The 20,200-nt window shown below is 39.3% G+C and overlaps 1 protein-coding gene across 3 annotated transcripts in view; it reads right to left on the reverse strand.

Annotated features, from left to right (window-relative positions):
* Positions 1-16,807: 16,807 nt before the first annotated feature.
* The window catches only part of slc6a9 (solute carrier family 6 member 9), an 84,987-nt gene continuing 81,594 nt past the window's right edge, over positions 16,808-20,200 (reverse strand). For all 3 annotated transcript variants that reach the window (XM_086270494.1, XM_086270492.1, XM_086270491.1), the window contains one exon: positions 16,808-19,724. In XM_086270494.1, coding sequence (XP_086126620.1) covers positions 19,464-19,724 — 261 coding nt within the window. In that variant the 3' untranslated portion in view covers positions 16,808-19,463. The remainder of the gene's footprint in view (positions 19,725-20,200) is intronic.

A 20,200-nucleotide genomic window follows, 5' to 3' on the forward strand; every position in this document is an offset into this window, starting at 1 on the left:
AGTGACCCACTCTTCTAATTATCTCTGCTTGAACGGACTCCCTCCCCCTTCTCTCTCTCTCCTTCTCGCTCTGTGTGCATGAGTGAGAGAGCAATAGAGATGGAGATCCCTCACTCCTTTTACTCTCATTTATTCACTTTCATAACACACTAGGTGATCCTCTTGCCGCCGTCAACCTTTTGTTACAGTTATTTTTAAGTGACAGTTCCACAGCAGCAGGAAGGACGCTAAAGAAAAAGCGCCACGTTACTGTGAAACAACACATTAGCAGGGAGGGAAGCAGAGTGGTTTCAGCACCACGGACAGCGGCCTCGTCTTTTATTGTGAAAGGTTACGGGCGTGTAAAATGTGATCATCCATGGTCTACTGCTGAGAAAGAGACGCTCATCATATATTTCCGGCTGTGACGACGACAGGAATGAGATTCTGAGTTGAAAAAGTCCTATTTCGATCTGGCCAAGGGCAAGAGAATCCAAGCTGAACCGCCAGCCTCTCAATATCCTGAAAAACCACACTACTCAGTCATACTGCAGACACAGTTCATTACCGGCTGTGTGGCAGAGGATGATTTTGAGCACAGGTTACATTCTATTTTGCAGCATTTTGCAGTCTGCTGTCTTGTACTGTGGCACAATACAAACAACTTTAAAGCTACTGACAGGTAAATAATGTAAATCAATTTGTTCTGCTCCTCTGACAGGTGCCATCCACTCAACAGCAGCAGTCGTTCCCAGCAGGAAAACGTCCCTGCTATGCTGTTATTAATGGCAATTTTCACAAACAGTTATTGTATTAGAACACCAGTAACAGCCCAAGGCCTCCAACATTCCCAGATCCCAGTCTGATCAAGTTTGTATGCGACGTGCAAGAAGAAACCAGATCCATGGAGGTCCCACTCTAAAACCCACAGAACTCAGAAGGTCAGCTGCCAACGCCCTGGTGTCAGAGGTTCTCTGTTCATATCCTGGAATGGTGGGGACCTACAAAATATTAGACAGGTAATTTAAATATGGTCTGATTAGTGGACAGTTCTCATGGAATTTGGCATTCCTTAAAGTTTTCTTCCCATTGCCTTTCCTTAGGAAAGGCTTATTTACAGCCACCCTGGATCGCCATGGAAACAACACTGGTCCATCCTTTGAGTTAGGTTCCATATTTATTCTTAAACAATCATAGGTCAGTGTTAGGTGACCTAAAAAAATTCTTTGAAAACACGGACCAGACTAAAAAATTGGTGAAAACGCAACCAATGTCCAAAGAAAAAAAATTGAAAGACATTCAGAAAGCCTACACAACTATTTCCTTGACCGTTTCACTCATAGTGGTCACTACAGTGGACAGCTATTCAAAGGGTGTTTTCTTGTATTTGCGTCAGTGTTGATGGCATACTTGCACATAAACCACTACATTGGACTGATGTGACGCTTCATACCCTGCCACCCACTGGTCGTTTAATGCTACTATAGGTGTATAAAGTGTTTCACTGTAATTATTGTTATTTAACACTGTCATGCATGAATTATGACAACCTCAATCAGGATTTTTTTCTTTATTCATCTTTTCATGCCTAAAGAATAAAAATACTTAAGAAAAAAAATCCTGATTGAGGTTGTCATAATTCATGCATGAAAGGGTTAAAACCACTTTTTAAAAATAACATGAAACTCTGGCTTCTTGGAAGGAAACTGTAATGAATTGAGGGGTGGTTCAAAACCTTTGCACAGTACCGTATATTGGACATATTGTGTCCTACTCAATGAGCTCCCAGCTCCTGTATCAACCATAGACTGTTTATAAATGATAGACATAGCCACCGTGGAGTTTGGACTGTAAAGTTAGCATTTGGAAAAGAACCATGACAATATTGTTTTTTAGGAATCAGATGTGACCATATCTAGATGAAAGGTTGACATGCATATTTGCCAGATGACAAGCTTTGTTAGCGATCTGATGAATATCTGCTAATGAGTGCTAACAGTCTAATCCTATACTCACCAGCTCTGTTCCATTCTCAGCAAGCCTGATTATTTTTCTTATAACGGCATTAAAAAATACCCAACAGTACAAACACAGTCAACATGTCCAGTCTGATGAGCCAAAATTTGCAGGGGTGAGGCCTAACAGACAGCAATCAGCTACAGGGTCCTGTCGATTAAAGCAGCCACACTTTTAGATTTTATGTCTTACCAGTATCGATGATGCATGAGTTATTGAAAACAAATCACCCTCTGTACAGTCGTTAGACATAAACTATCCAAAACAATTAGTTTAACTAGGCTGTAAACATGCCTTATAATGCTATTTAGTTGGCCATCTTACAAAGAGAGTCTATGGGGACTGACTTGCTTTTGGAGCCAGCCTCAAATGAGTGTTAGAAGAACTTGGTTTCATTTTTTATCCAAAGACGTTACAGCTTGATGTCAACAGCACTCGATTTATCGCATTTTAAATAGGTTTAAACAGCCTACACAATTACTGAATACAGAATTAATGTTAATGTTGATGTGCATTATACTCCTTAGATTGACAAAATATGGTCATTTAGACTCTTTATCCTCTGACACTTTAATGTACGTATACTGTGGCTCTTGTGAGAAATTTAATTGAAATAATTACAAAGAATGAAAAAAACATAGTTTGCATGTGTCAGGGGGCACACAAACAGACATGTCTGGAGGTTAATGAAAATCACTAGTGTCAGTCAAATTGTAAATTGGGTTCACTTTTATCCATAACTTTCAACTTAACGATATCCACCTCTTCTAGCTAATTTTCTCTTTCATCCATTAAACTTCAACTTGAACAGATAGGATATATAAAATACAGTTAAATGGTTGACTCAGTGTTTTTGTTAATAAATAGCTCCAAATGCTAATTATGCAAAATGTCAAACAGGATGAAATTAACGATGTGATCACATTTTTTTCTTCCAATGGGTCGATCGTCTCTTCACTGTAATATCATTATGTCATTATTCAAAGCCATAACTCAGAAACAGGGAGGTTGTAACTATATTTCACCTGGGGGAAGCCATTGAATCAGCTTCGTCACTAAAACTAGGTGCCCTCCCTATAGCTTGAACCTGCCAGACTGATATGTGTGAGTCATCCACTAGTTAGAATTTGCAGCATCTTTGAAGCAACAGTCACGTTTCAAGCACCGTCTACACCAGCGGTCTCAGCTTGGTGTTCTGTCAGAATCAGCTTTATTGGGCAAGGATAAATACATTGAGCACATTTGATCCAGTCCTTTTCAAGTCTTCACTGTAAGTTGGGATTCTGGACAGACTTGGCTGGTGGGGGCATTCAGCTGTGAGGTGGTAATTCTTAGTGATGTGCGGATCGATATTGATTGATATTGATACCAGTTATTTATGTTCTAGAATCGATTCTCATATTAAAATATCGATATTTTAGTAATTTGGGGTAAATTTGTAGTTTATCATTAACAGGAACACAGTGGAAAGAAACTATATCATTTGGAAGGAACTACTTTCTCTTACAGCTGTATGAATGTGTGGCAGCCCCTTGGCATGTGCACTCACAACAGCAGCTGAGCATAAACGGAGTTGTGTGTAGACGTATATTTCCTCCACAAACAGCCAAGATGCGGTTTGCGATACATGTGGCAAGACAGTGAGGTGTTGTGGCAACACTACTAACCTTGTCAAACACCTCAGAGTAAATCATATCACAGAATATGACGAGGCGAACTGAAGAGGAGGAGAGGAGAGGGACAGGTGCTGCTAGGGTGAGGCAGACGTCTCTTGGAGTCCTTTAGTGCTGCAGGCAGGCAGCGTGTTCAAATAGCTCACAACTTCAGGTTTTTTTTATTTCTATATGATAATTCTGCATTATTAATAATAATAATAATGGATTGCATTTATATAGCGCTTTTTGAGACCCTCAAAGCGCTTTACAATTCCACTATTCATTCACTCTCACATTCACACACTGGTGGAGGCAAGCTACAGTTGTAGCCACAGCTGCCCTGGGGCAGACCTATTAAACAATAGGAACAAGTAGTCTGATGCCCTGTAATCATAATGAAGCTATAATTTGAAATACAATAAAACATTAAGTTTTTGCACAAAGTATCGGATCCGTATCGTCGATACCACCCTGAATTTTACTTGGTATCAGATCGGAAAGGAAATCAGTGGTATCGTACATCACTAGTAATTCTAGTTATTCCAACTGTTTAATGGTTAAAAGCTAGATAAACCTGCTTTTAGCTGTTTTAACTGAACATATTACCTACTAATTTAAGCTAGCAGTTTTAGTCATGCTAATTATTTTAGCTATTTTTTTGATTACTTTTAGGTAAACTATCTTTGACACTCCATTGTTATTGTAATTCTCTTAGTTAGTCTTTGTACATTTTTTTCCCAAAATCTTTTTATATAATTTTACGCTAGCAGTTATATAGCAGTTAGCTAACAGTTTACATCACTTTCTTTACTTGCTAGCCAGTTTCACACTCTTAGTTACAACAGGTGGCATGCCTTTAAGTGTTAGGGCGTGTATTTTTTATTTTTTTTTAAGTACTTATGCTGCACTGAAATGTTACCATAAAACCCACTGCCACTGCTCAAGTCCACCTGGTGTAAGCTGTAGTTTCCAAACCTGGTTGTGAATCAAAGACACACATGCTCCTGTGTGTCTTTGATGTTGACTTGATCGCACGCTAATCACACAGTAGTTAAATCCGTGCTGACCCATATTTAGCGTTGCTTGATTGACAGCTTGTGCGTGCATGTTCGAGCACACACGCATACGCTCATACTTAAATGTGCACTGATGCATAGCCATATGTGAAAAGGTTCCCATGCCTAAGCAGGTATATTAGCTGGTGCCTAATTGCGTGTCTTTGTGATGCTGAGCGCGCCGTACTGTGTGTTTGGGCTTGGATTTTAATGATCTCCTCTTTCCCCCTCTGGGCCAGGATGAGCCTATTTCGACCCACATCTGGATAATTAACATCACACTCAAATGTCTGTACGAGCACAGAGATCCTTTCACCATCTTCCTTGCTGCTCTTAACTCATCTCTCTTTTTTTTGGCTCACAGGAGAAGCAACAAATGCTAAATTACAACCCGCTGGCTATTTGTATGCATGCAAAGTCCCATACACATTTTATTTGCACATTAATTGCTCCATAAACTTCCCCAACAAGTTGTGTTTTCCAGCCATAAAAACCAAAAGCGCCTTATTAAACAGCTTAATGTGAGACAATCTAGCTTATGTCATAGTTGCCAGCATGAATCCCCGGATCTGCAGGGAAATCACTCCACTACACCCACTCACTATATTGCTCAACTGTCTAAGTGCACTTGAACTAGTCACACTTCCATTAGTGCTGCTCTCAGTCCAGCCTTAGAAGACTGAGGTTCTCTGGACTGTCTCCAGGTATGTGGGCATGTCTGTGTGTGTGTGCTTGAATAAAAACCCTTCATCCCTTTGCAGCTACTCCCACAGGGATTGACTGTAATTAGGAATGTTCTCTTTTCTCAACTTGCCTTGTAAATGAAAACACCTCTATATCAAAGGAGCACGTTGGATACAACCCTGCTACAGAGGTTTTCCCACCTCTGATCTTGCAATGACGGGCCTTTGTAGCTTTTTGCTTCCTCTGTAGTCGAGAAAATTCAAGTAGAAAAATGAAACATTGTTTTTCCTTTTCCCTCACAGCATGCGGAGGAGGCTTAAATTAAGACATGCAAACTGGCACAGAAAAATACACACGCTTTTTCTCACTGCAAGAAAGATAATTGTGACTGAATCATTCATCTTTTTGTTACTAAAATTGACAGGTTTGAGCAATTTTCAAAATGGCTGGCAAAGATAAAGTCTGACGAATCGACTCACAGTCCGACAGGCAGATGGAGATGGAGCGATACAGACGAAACCAAATTACCAGTGGGGCAGTATAATTTCCATTTACATATTTTACGGAGCATTATAAATGAGCGCAATTTCCATATAAATGCGGGGAAGAAAATATCCAGGTGAGGAAATCGCCTTTTTGTTTGTGGTGTGGTCTACAAAGGTTAGAATCAATAACATGCACAGAACAGATGCCGGGATAACAGCGATTTAAGGCAGACCTGCATGCACACACACACACACTCACACACACACACACACACTCTGCTGTGTAATGAGATGATCTCCCAATGAAAAACATGCAAGACACAAGAGCTTTACAAATGGCCGGCAAAACAACAGTTGTAATACGACAGGCAGATATTTGTTCCACTAATCACTTAGGGGATTGTCAAATGCGACCGAATGGAGGCCAAGAGAGTCTTATGATATTAGGCTCTGCAGTCGGAACGCCACAACACAAACATACATGTACATTGTTGACAAGTGTGCAGTCCGTCATCCCTTGCCTTGGCCCTCACACCTTAACAGCTGTCAATGATTTTGACACGTGACATTACAGAATAAGGGGATTACACTGACCGGTGGAGAAAAGGAGAGCTTCAAGCAGATACATCAGAGAGCATGGGCTACACATCAAGTAAACAGCGGTGGATTGTACAAGCTTGCAGATTAAAGACTTAAACCTATTTAAATAAAATAAAAAACTAGTTATAGGGCAACAAAATCGAGTTTTCAACATCGTCAAAGGACACATTTCATATGCTATAACTTGTTTTGACCAACCCCCTAACCCATATGGCGATATGAGCCTTGAGCGTTTGTCCAGTGTGCAATTTTTATAGCTTTTTTCCAGTAAATTAGCAGAAACATTCATTACTCTATGACACAGGCATTGAATCGGTGCCGTTTCATTCCTGAAACTATGATACTGATCCTCAAAGTTGATCCTAGAAAAAATCTGTGCTGAACAAAAAACTAGAAGGCAGTTTTAGATTGTAAGACTTTAAACAAATGTCATCATCAGAGGCTGTAAATAAGACTTTGTAGTTATGGACCCCCTGTCCCCCAAGTTTTTGTTAGACTCCAATGGCTAGTAGTGCAATAAGAAGAACTTCTCCTTTTCGGTGTCCACTAAGGAGTGTCTTCTTGCCTTGAAAGCTAGGCCATCTAAAGTGCATCGGTGCATGGTTAAGTTTAAGCAGCTAAAACACACTTGGCTAAGATTTTGGTAAAGGTCAATGTTGCAATGAGCACATTGCAACATGAGGCAATGCATGAGGTTTTGGGGTACTCAACCTCAGCTTTCTCACCATTTGGTTATATTAATAAGCTTATTACAGAGCACATGTCTACCACTGACTCTGGATTAGGTTCCAAATTTTCCATTTTCCATTTGTGAATTAGAAACCATGAGTCTGGAGCTCTAAGGAGCTTTAGTCAATTCAAGGCGAGCTGGAAGTGAGCACCTAATGACCGAAATATTTGCTCACGGGCCAATGGCCAAAAACAGAAAAAAATCAACAAATGATTATTGCACTAACAGAAGACTGACTCCAACTGAAGGCTAAAGGAAACCTATTGAGTTTAAGAAGGTAATTATCTTGTCAGCACTACAAGATAGGGTTCGCTTCCAGTCTGGTAGATTTAGATTTTTCATGTTATGGAGAACTGATCCCTTAATAGGTTTATCTATGTGAGCACATTATTAGACAAAATGGTGCTGCCTGGCACTCACACATCCAAACAGATAACAAGGTGCTAACAATCATGGGAGCAGTGTCTCCCATCTTCCTCGATATCCCCTGATGCCTTTTCATTTGTGATTTCAGGAAGTCCATTACTATTGCAGACGGGTCGTGCTTCTGCACCACAATCAATACTCTTCCATTAAGGTGATGAACGGTCCGTTTCTCCAACCTTCTGCAGTCCAGAATAATTCGCAGGACCCACTGATCCGAATCAGTCAATGTGGGCATGACAGCCCAACACCTCGGCAAAGGGAAAGAGAATGACTGACCTGGGAAGTCTAAGCAAGTTCTCAGTTTCCACATGTGGCCTATGCAACCCACTCCCCCGTCAACCTAAACCTTAATGCAGTTGACTTAAGCACTGTCAAGGCTTTCTCAAACTTCGGCCTAGCAAATAAGTTAATTACTTTACTAGTGGGTGTTTACCCCCAAAAAGTTGGGAGGTAACATCCACCAGACCATTGCATTGCAGGGTTTTTGTACAACATGAATACTTATACCCACAAACAACAATATTCAGAAGATATCAAGATGTTAAGTGGTTTAAATGTTCTTTTTGTATAAAATAATAGGTCATATGAGCAAGAAAAACCCTAGGAAGAATTATTTTCACTCTATTCTGGCATCAGAGGTTTGGTAACAACAGACTTGGCACATGTGGGGTTTAAACGCTAATGCAGTGCCAAGAAAACACATTTCCCCACATGCTCTATAAATATTTGCATCAGCACCAACAACAACACTCGCTGTTCTTTAATTCATAAGAGATATGCTGAGTCACCCTTCAGGAAACAGGAATTAACTTTTCCTGAGATGGACATATTGTGAAAACCTTGGCAAAGACAACACTATGTTAATTCAATAAAGTCTGTGTTGTTAGCTTACTACAGAGACTGTTTTCCTTCAATTTAACAGCTGACATGTTCTACTATCTTTTGGTAATCCGAAAAGAAATACAGAGTGGCAAAGCAATTACTGGGAGACTGACAGGTTTGCGGCTGAACATTCAGCTCAGCCAACATAATGCTCAGACAGTGTTCAAATCTGTCAGCAACACAGACAGATTGAACAAGGCTACACTACATTACTGAATGAATCAGACAAAGTAAGTGCTACGTCAATTAAATCAGTAGTTTTTACCAATTATAAATACAAAGCAGCTAATTAAAAAGAGGCAAACGTAATGATCAAGTGCAGTCATCGGGTTGACATGTTTACTAGCCACAACTACCAAGCTTATGAAAATGGACGTGTGGTCATTTGTAAAAAATAACAAGAGAACAACAAAGTTTTTGAGATCGAAATATTCAGAGCCAAAGCTGGAGTGTCTTAAACTTGTATTCTTTTAACAACCATCAGGGGGCGACTTCTCTGGTTGTTAAAAAGATTTCTGATTGTAAACAACAAGTCCCTGCCTTAAGAGTGTGGAGTGTCCTCGGTTTCCCAGTCAGATCTACGCCCTTACTTCTCACATGTGGTTTCAAAACACCAAGATGGAGGTAGCCAGAAAGTCAATATTGGGGATTCAAATATGGATTTCACAAGGTAGTCATGGTAGCCAGTACATGTTATTTTTTTTCTAATATTTTATTTATTCTAAAACTAGATTTATCTGAGGGTAGGTTTATTTTCATTTTAGCTTGTGAGAGTTCAAAAAGTTCAAGGCTTTAAATATAATGCAATTAATTTAGGAAAGATATTGCCATGTAACAAATTATGACTTAAAATCAAATGACAGATCAGCTATTTAACAGGGACTTGTTTCATGAACAGCTCAATGAAAGCAACATTCTTGTATTCATAAATATAATTATGTATTAGAATCACCAACTACAGTGTTTATCCTTGAGCCACAAATCACTGATGTCATAGTCACTGATTTCTGTGTCGGTCCACAGTAATTTAGGTCATAATATTCTTAAGGGCTCGAAATGAAGGCAGCTGGACTTCTTTTTGGTCCAAAATATAATAAATGGGCCTGTCAACATTAGTATTAGGTGTAATAGGTATAGGTGTAAATAATTAAAAACCTTTCCATCTGTTAAATCTCTGAACTTGAATGGTTATTTGATACTTTCGCATCACATTTTCATTGCAGTAACATGTTTTTGTTGCAGTTGTCTGTAAGACTTACTCACTTTTACTACTGGAGAATATATAGAATCCCTTACATCAGTAATGTCATCTTGTCCACCACATTCTCCACAGCAGGATCTTCTCAGCATACCCTGATCTCTGGTAACATGTTGTCATAGACAACATCACAGAACTACAGCAAATTTGTCTTTTTTAATAAATTATTAAGTGAATAAATGAGCAAACATCATGCATTCCCATACTAGGTAACACAGTGATGCAGCAGTTAGCACTCTTACCTCACAACAACAGACCACTGGGTTCAAATCCACAATCTAGAGTTTGCATGTCCTCTAGGTTTCTCTCCTGGTCCAGAGACGTACATGTTTCACGATAGCTAGGCTTAAGCCCAGCAGGGATAAATGGCATTTCCATATTCATTTCCACCTGGCCACTTTTTTGTACATAAAGAGTCGTGTCCCACTCTGGAATGCTCGATTCTAGACCCCTGACCTTTTGTAACCAACAAAAAGTTACAAAATCGGGCCAAAATGTGGTGTGAGCTTCATGCTAACTTCATGCTAGCATTCAATACTTCAGTATTCAGTTCCTACATCAAGCTGTAAAACATCAGCTAAACTAGTATAACTAAGCTTTCTATATTCCTCCCATATGTCATATTTGTGGAACTTATTCTGAGGTCAGCAACTGCTGCTAATCAACAGAATATATAACTATGCTAATTAGCCAAGGTTAGCCAAGGTTTTTGAAATAAAAAGGCTCATAAAAGAGTTCTCTTTTAAAAAAGGAGAAAAAAGTTGCATGCTTTTATTTGACAAATGATTTAAAGAATGGATCCATTATACAAAATATACTGTAGGTTAACACTTAAGGTTGAACTTACTCATGTGGCCCGCAGTATTATAAAGGTGTCACAGCAGTGGGTATGTCATATATTACTCCTGACAAAGGTGAAGGACCAATAGCTTGCTTGCCTGTGACCCTGAATGAAGGCTGTTTTTCTCGTAAGATGGATTCCCAGAACTAAAGTCACCTTTCAAACAACAAGCAACAATAGACCCACAAGCAGCAAAATTACTTTCTGTCAAAAATGAAAACCTCAGTCTGGGAAATGTCCTTCAGCCACCCCTCAAAACAAAGGCTGCAACACTCCACTGCTGTTCTCAGTAGAATATGGTAAGTATTCGTGGATAACAATCAGCAGTTACGCCTCCACAGTTGTCCTCTGTCTGTTACTGTCCAGAAAGGTACTTAGAATTCAGCAGCTATGAGGCACTTCATTGCATCATGTTGTTTTTCTAACAAAACTGCTGTAACTGATGGGATTCTGGAACTTATAAGCAGACCTGATAGTTCACCAGCAAAGAGAATAACAAGCCTTGTGTGTGTGTGTTAGCGGCTAACAAGCCAATGACATCTAGTTGTGTTCATTATGTAGCTTAATCCTGTAGTCTGGTGGTACTCATGATGGATGTTATGACCCAGTGATAAAATAGCTTGGCTGCAGTTGCTGTGCCTGTAAAAGAGTCTGTTGGGTCTTACAGTCACACTCTCACTGCCCTTTTCTGATTACACTTGATGAAGGACCTCACTGAACATTTTAAGGATGATGAATCTGATGTGTCCATTCATCTATCCTACGTGCCATTTCAGCCACTTTAGCCCAAATTGCTGCGGGGTCCGGCAGTCATCAGTCTCAGTCGATGATTCCTTTGGATTTTGGTCTCTTAGCACAGTGGGGTTAATGCTTTTGGTCTGCGACAAGATGCCTCACAAATGAAGAGAATGTGCTGTCGAGGTTACATACTGCACCTATGGTGACTACTGGGCTGCTTATCTCAGAATCTTGTCTGATGTGTACAAAAAAGATTTGATATTTATGATATCTTGATGTGTTACAAAGGTTTTGGAAGAGGACAGAAGCGGTGGATGTATCTGATATAATGCAATGAATATCAGCATAAATATAAAAAACATTTTGGAAGCATTCACACTACAAGCCTTCATTTGGATGAAAAGGCACAAACTTTAGCAAAAATGCTGAAACAGAATCTAGAAATATTACAACTGAGCTATTAACTGAGGGTTTTTTTGAAAGGTTTTTACTGATGACTATAATGTAATTAATTTAACACTGAAGAAATCTTTATATCCTCAGGCTAATTCTGAAACCTTACAATCCCTGAGCCATTAATCAGTTACGCACTGTACTGTGTTTATGAGTTTCCTTAGATCAATGATGAGATATTTTTATGCCAGTGAAACAAATGGATGAATGAGAACTTAGTAATACAGGTTATATATCAAGGATGGTTTTTGGGGCTGTTGTACCAGTGAAGATAAATAAGACAGAAGGCTCTAAAGGCATCTCTTTTGTATCTTAGGTGTCGATGAACATTACACCACCACGCATGGCTTCATTTTAGGACTCAACTAAGATATTAAAATATCCATATCCAAATAAAAGAGAAGTGAAAGCTACAATCTTTCCCCCCACATGAATAAAAATGTGTCTTTTTGTTGCTCATCTTTTGCTTGTACTCTTCACATCAGTGCTGACTAAGAAGGGTAAAGCTTTGCCTACGTGTTGATGATTTTCTTTTATATTTACAGCCATACTGCCCTCTTCTGACTCCACATGGGTAGTGTGATCATTACGTCCAGCATCCAGGACATACAGTGGAGTAAGTGATCACCTGTGCAGCTTCATTGGCATGGGTGCATATATGTTGAATCACTGTACATGCACTATTTAAAAAGCGTGAAGAAGAAAATGGATCTAAGCTTAGCCGTGTTAAAGAATTAAATGTTAAGAGGTTAGCAAGACTGAAAATTTTGCTTAACAGTGGAAATTACAGTTTAATACCCTTTCCCTTTAAAGTCCCTTTATTTCCCAAGACTTTCTTAAGTCACCATGTTTAATTCTAGGCATTGTATTGTAAACCTTGACCCTTTGACCCATAGAGTGAGGAGAAGATTGGTTTGATCCCACTCAAAATAATTACAGAGCAACCCCTTATTTCCTGTGATGAAAGTTTTCATCCTGATACAAGTCCTCTGTTCTTAAAATTGTAACATTGTTTTACAATTTTGCCTCAGTACACCTCCAAAGTGGATTTTAAATCAAACAGTTAGTGCAGACTTTCAGCTTAAATTAAATGGGTTTTTGAACAACAAAAAAAAGTATCAAGTGTTTAGTGAATTGCAGCAATTCTTTTACATGTTAAGAGGCTGAAAGTTAAAATTTAGGGACAAGTAGTTTCATGACCAGGTTAGATCTGTGACCTTTTACTATTTCATGAAAAATAAAGCAAACATGATATCTCAAGTTGAATCAAAGTGTTGATTTAGTAGCTGTACACTGTAATTTTAAACACGAAGGCTCTATTCAATTCAATTTTACATATATAGCACTAAATCACAACAGTTGCCTCAAAGCGCTTTATATTGTAAGGTAAGACCCTACAATAATTCAGCAATCAAATGACCTCTATGAGCAATCACTTGGTGACAGTGGGGGGGAAAACCCCTTTTAACAGGAAGAAACCTCTAGCAGAACCAGGCTCAGGGAAGGCTAGCTATATACTGCGAGAAGTTCAAGGATAATGGAAGGAAGATTTAAGTTTTGCTGTTGTGTTCAGAGACTTAAAGAAAAGTTGGTTGGCCATCTGTACATCTTCAAAATATGATGCAACAGGATGAGCAGAAACAGTGTGTCCAAACTAATTGTCAGCAGAAAGATGTAAAACTAACATTAGTCCTAATACAGTGTATCAAACTGAGTAAAGGTGCATTTTACACTGCATGCTATCAACTTTAACTTTAGTCCATATTGCACAAAAGGATGAGACTGCGATGGATTAAGTGGAGACTGCTCCAGGCCAGAAAAATCTAGATTAAATTGTTAACATAACTTCGGCTCTTCACAAGCATCTGTACAGACAGCATGCTAACGCTAAGCTAGCCAAGAACATCCATCTGGCCAAGAAGCCAGAGTGACGTTAAAGCTGAGTGATTGGTAAACCCAAGCCCAGCACAGTTATAAAGTGAGCCTTCATTTGCAGTGAAGCGGATGAGCAGTAAGGCTGCAGCCTGTTTCTAACTGTTCATGTTTCTGCAGTAGAATCACTGTGACGATCGCTTTAAAGTTTGTGTTGTCGGCTTTATGTTCATACCTAAATACTAAGGGAAAGATCACAGGGTTAATTGGTAATTATGAGACAGTGTGTTTAAGATCATTTTCCAGAGTAACATGAAAGTAACGAAAAAAGTAGTACAACGAATGTCTTTTTCCTTAGTGTAATTAAATAACGTACTGCATTACCTTTAAGAAGAGCGTTCTGTATAACATGTGTAGTAACTGTTTTGAGTAATAACCCCAACGCTGATCACAACAAAGAGGGGAAATACCTCCAACATGTTCAAACATTTGACCACGCAGCATGTAATTCATTTGTATGAATGCCTTTGATATGCTGGTGACTCTCAAAGTGGAGCCAATGAGAATCGATAAGGGAATTGATAAGGTATTGAATCTTTAAGCGATATCAATAATAGAATCTGAATCGCTAAATTCTTAGCAATTCCCATCCCAACTCGCAAAAAGATGTGAACATTTCAATCTTGTAGCCTCTGTACTGTGATTTGTGTGTGTGGGAGGTGGGGGGTTGTAGCTCAAGTCATTTCCATACATATAAAGTACGTGCATTATTTTAATGCACGTGCATTAAAATCAACAAAAGTTTAAAAGACAACACCGAGCAGTGATCTTTAAAATAGATTTTATTTATCATTTTGTAACAGTTTACGATACACAGCTGACAGGACTAAGACATTTCAATGAATTTTGGCCCTAAAGGTTGAAGAACACGAAGAACAGACATGGTTAGATACACAGACAGATATGATAGAAGGTACCAGAAGAACTGTGCTCTTTTCTTTTCATTTTTTCTTTTTACTTGTGCTTTTTCCCCCTCCACTCCACCCATGAAACAATTCACATTGGCATATCAACAACAAAGCAATGTCCTTCAGCCAGAACACTGAACGGACATGATTTACTTTTCTTGTTTTGTTTAATTTTTAAAAAAAATGGAAGTTTGAGTTATTATTGTAATTATATATTTATACATTGTGTTGCTTATATAAACACTCATGATCTCTTTAAAGTGCTGTGACATGACATTATGCTTTTATGACCAGTAGTAAGAAATACAAGAGGTAATGTTTTGTAATTCACAGAGAAAGCAATGCAAAATGCAAAAAATGTTTTGTTTTTTTCACTACAGTGGAGCAGTTGTCCTGCAAACCTTTGCCTAGCTAATGTTCTTCATCAACACCAGTGACTTTCTGCACAGCCGCCAGCAGTGGAAAGCGATGGTAAGTAGTCAAGTTTTATCTTTCTATTCATGCAGTTATCAAGAAATCATAGTTAATCAAAACCAAACAATAGATGGACCCATTTCTGAAACATATGCCATGTAATTTGCCTACATTTCCACACAAAACAACATTACACGCAAGAATAAAAACTGTGTATTCCTGATGCCGATTCCATCGTGGTTGCTGAGTAATTTTGGTGTTTTGATTTCATACATTTTTTTTGTTTTTAAGGACTACACAGAAAAAAAGGCAAACTGTTCACACTGAGGGCCACAGGATATTAAAAGTAAACAGTGATGTATGACTGTTGGCACTGCACAGATGAAAGTCAATGTAATACTGTTAAACACACACACATACAAAAACAAAAAAAAAAAAAAAGCATTGTCATGTAGTGGCTGCCACTGTCTACACCAGAGCACACAGTAAAAACTAACCACTCTTTTGTAGTTCAAGTTTCAATACAAAGCTTTTTGTTTGGCAATGCTTTTGTTAATACCAGCTGGCTTCGTCGGAATTTCTCTGTGGATACAGTGTCAAAAACCAACAAAAAGTTGCGTCACTGAACGTGGATAAACGACGGTTAAAATCAGAGGATAAAATATGTACTTGTCCTTCTTTTAGTACAAAAGATAGACTGTATATGATTAGCAGAGTAGGACTAGATTAGAGGTACATGGACATCAATACTGACACTACGCCTGCTCTACATGCAGGCTCAGCAGTTAGAGCTAATCCACTACACGCAATACACAGTACACTCGACATTTTCTACATTACACTACAAATCAGGGGGAAAAAACAAAAAAACAAAACAAATAAAAACTGAAAACAACAACAACAACAAACACAACAACAAAAAACCTCAGTCGATATCTGCCCCTCAAGACCCAACCCCCCAAAAGAAAGAAAAGAAATGAACACCCACCCCAGAAATAAAAGCAAAGTAAAACACGCACAGTCTGATTATATACGTTTTTCTTTACATTACTGTACAATGTGAGGAGGAGATGCGGGGGCCAGCAGAGGTGGCCAGGGTTGAAATATATAGAGATAGCATTGCAGCAGGCTGGCTAATCTTCACTTATTACAACATGAACACAACGAGGCAGGCAATCACAGACAGGACGTGGTCTGAGCTACAAGCTGTCCCGACATACACTGAGAATAATCAAGTTCTTCATCATCTTTTTCAGCAAGCACGACTTTACCTATAAAGCAGACTTTCTAACCTATCCAACGTGGTAGGTTAAGCTAGGTTAGCAGATGGTGATAATGTATTGTTTCACAGAGCACCTGGTTTTGGAGTAATTTAATTAGAAATAAACACTGATCACCCCCCTGCCAAAAAAACAAAACCACATGTAGCCTGATAGTTTAGGAGTAAATCAGAACCAGAGGGTCCAAACAGTCGGCTAACCAACTGAAGTTCATCTACAAGAACAGCTTCCTATCAGCTTTCCTTTCCTGTTCAAAAGCTCCTTAAATACGATCAGTAGAATTGTGCTCATCTTAGAATGATCACTGTGCTTATTGGGCTCTCTTAATGTTTCTTTCAGGATATTTAGCCTCTTCAGCCAACTTTTCCACCCCCCAATCTTGTGCTCCATCTTGTGGATTACTGGAGCAACTGCGCTGATATACTAAAAAACACTTTCTGCTTCTGAAGAAACAACTGTGGGGACCTGAACTTGTTTCTTGACATTTTATTGGTCACAGATGCAATTAATGACGGCTCAGTTCCATTAAGAGTAGAAGTAAGCTGTGAAAGTGCTCTGGCACGGTCAAAAGAAGGCCCTCCAATAAAGCAGTATGTAGCTTTTCTGCGCTTTTCCTAGAGTCACAAGAATATGTGCAAGTCCATGGTGACATTGTGCTACATCTGATATAGGTATGTACTGAATCATTTACCATTTTTGGGAGTGTGCTTACTCTAAGTTCTTACTGAAAGTTAAAGACTGAATACACTACAGCTTGTGTTAGCTAAGCTTACAGCGTTAGCTTAGGCAACTGTGACTGTGTAGAAAAATTCACATCCTGCTCTTCAAATGGCCACTAATTAAAAATGAATTTGCTATATTTCTTCTTAATATTACTTTTTTTTTTAAAACCGAAAATGAAATAAGTTGCCTGTTAATGACTGAGACACCAGTCAAGGCACAGCGCTGGGCTAGCTGTAGTCCAGTTGTTATGCTAATGTAAGCCAACTATAGCTATGAGATTGGCATCGATATTCTACTCTAATTCTGAGCAAAAAAGTGAATATGGTTTCTACAAATAAATATGGGGAATATAATAGACAGTTTGGTTTATTATACTAACATGTTCACTGCCTGCACATCACAGCCCTCATTTAACCAGTCTGGATAATCTGACAAACTATAAGAACCTGGAGAGACAACTTTGCCTTTCAAGCTAAAAGCATCTCACAACATCTAAGGAGGAGTGAATAGAAAACCCTTGCCTTGTTCTTCCTTCACACCACCATATAAATCTCTGACATCACACTTATACAGCAGTCTACCAGAGGCCTTCTGGTCTCCGGGGAAGCCCGACCCTGCATGCTAAAGAGTCCACTCCCTAATGCGTGTCACCCTCCGACATAACCACAATAAGTCAAGTAACAGATGAGGAATGGTAAACACGGTTAAAGGTGATTCCGTAGTGTCACTTCTTTTGTACAAAATAAACATATGCGGCCGTTACTATTTACTAAGTTTACAAGAATGAGAGGTAATAAAGAGACGTCTAGCGAGACAGTACTATGCAGCTACATGTAAAACTACATCAATGAAAAGGTTTTCCTTCTGGAAAGAAGCAGCATCTTCTCTGCTTTCCGTCTCTGCCAGTTACAGCACAGCTTGGCTCAGAGCTTTTAAAAACAAATGTCTGTAAATACATTAAAGGTTTACACTGACTGTAAGTGACTGACGTTTCAGTCTCTGAGAAACATGTGTTACCAAAAACATGTGTAGGACTCAGGTAACTTAGGAAATGTTTTTGGTAACATGCCTGAATGGGGCAGATTGCTACGACCCATAGGACACACAGACTACGGCACACTTTTTAATACTTCCTAGCCTGGATTCTCCTTCACAGATCACATCTCATGATGAGTTTCACTCAAACAGAATTTCTGGAAGACTTAATAAGAGATGGCACTTCTATATATATATATATTTATATACTTGTATATACGGAGTTGCATTGACCTGGTTTGCGTGTATGTGTATGTGTATGCGTTTTTGGACAACAAGGAAAGTCCCTAAAATCTAGAACAGGCCAGCTCAGTCGAAGCAAGGTTTCCACTAGCGAGGAACCACAAAGTTCACCTTCGCTTCGATCCAGAGAATTGGGCACTGGGACCTCTTCTGTTAAAAACAATGATTGCATGTCTGTTTATGTGTGCACATGTATGCGAATGCAGAGTTACAGTACAGTTCACTGATGTTTCTCTGCTTAAGGTTTAAGCAGCTTTAGTAGAAGGAAAAAAGTTACCAGTGGAGAAAATTTCCAGAGAAAATAAGCCCTAAGTGTCAGTTGTCATCTTGGGTGTTTGTTAAATATTTGTGCTCTTTCGATTTTTTTTCCTTTATAAGAAGAAGCAGCATAAAAAAAACAACAGGCTTAGTCTTAAACTGAGATCAACTACGGTTGAGGTCACTGTGTGCTGTAAAATATACAGATTGTATGAGTGTGAATGAGAGTATTCGCCTCTTTTTTTGTCTGGCTAAACAACAGAGCCTTTTACCATCTTTGTCAGACTGTAAATGGCCCGTACAGGCACATTTTACCCTTCTCCTCCATGTTACAGCACCACAACAAGTCTCCAGCTGCCACTACAAAGTCGCCCATCCCAAACAGAACCAGCTAACGGTATAAAGGAGAACAGTGTGTGTCTCTATGCTGCTGCATGCACAAAAACATAACCATGCAGCATCACAATCTACTGTACCTCTAATGGCATATGAAGAGGACGTATACAAGTTTCACAAAAAAAAAAATGAAAGGAAACCCCCCCCCCAATATTATTAAATTATGTAGAACAAATTAAAAACTCACTCACGCACATGATGCCATACGCACAAATCTTTTGGGTGATGAGCCAATTTTTCTTTTTTTCTTCCTTTCATTTTGTTTTTCTGCACTTATGTGGAGACAACACACAGATAGATAGAAGAGGTTAGGATAGATATAATAAGCCCTTACAATATGTAAAGGTCTCCAGTGAATGGGATCTCCCCCACAGAGGACTGTGGGAAAGTGGGGTTGAGGATGAAGGAGAAGGGAGGAAAAGGGAAAGGTGTGAGGCTTTTGCCCCCTGATGCCGATAGAGCGGAGTGCCGTCTATGCGCTGGGGTTGGGGTTGTTGTGTGTGTTGGTGGAGCCGTTGCTTCCCTGGATGGTGAGGCTAATCTCATCCTTCCTCTCCTTCTCCTTTCCCTCCTCCTTCTCCTTCTCCTTTTGTTCTTCCTTCAGCTCATCCCTCTCCTTTAAGGGACGGGCCTCCACAGTGTCTTCGGAGGCCATAGGGGCGTAGCGGCCTGTCCGGTGCTCCTGGAGGGCAGGACCCCACTTTGGATGCGCTCGGCACGCTGCCTTCAACCTCTGAGAGAGAAAGACAGACGCGCCTTTTAGAGCAGAAACATCAAGACTTATGAAGTCAAATTAGGTTTTCATTAAGTGACGCTTTCCTTTCTTCAGCTGCTCCCACACATAACCACTGTGACTAAACTCCACTTAACTTTCATTTTCCCTCCATGCTTTTTAGTTCATCTGATAATTTAGCAGCTGCCATTGCACATTCACATCTCTTAAACAAGATTTATGGCCTGTCTAATTGTCAGAAATTGCAGCATTCCAACAGCAGGGCAGCTTTGTGCTGACACACATTATACTTTCTATACTTTCTCCCATTTGTTATTAACAGTTCTGCAGCACTTGTGGTCTTTATAAAACCAAACATGTGGCATCAGTGTGGTTACAATGTCCTCCAAAGATTGTATAAAAAAAGTGCACTGTTATAGCCTGCTCATTTTCATGTGTGTGGGTTTTTTGTTATTCTTGTTCCTTTTTAAAAAAAA

The sequence above is a fragment of the Aulonocara sp. 'chitande type north' Nkhata Bay genome, linkage group LG18, assembly GCF_057382095.1.
Source record: "Aulonocara sp. 'chitande type north' Nkhata Bay isolate Kocher_YH1m ecotype deep benthic linkage group LG18, A_spYH_male_GT1.1, whole genome shotgun sequence".
In the NCBI taxonomy this organism is placed as follows: Eukaryota; Metazoa; Chordata; class Actinopteri; order Cichliformes; family Cichlidae; genus Aulonocara; species Aulonocara sp. 'chitande type north' Nkhata Bay.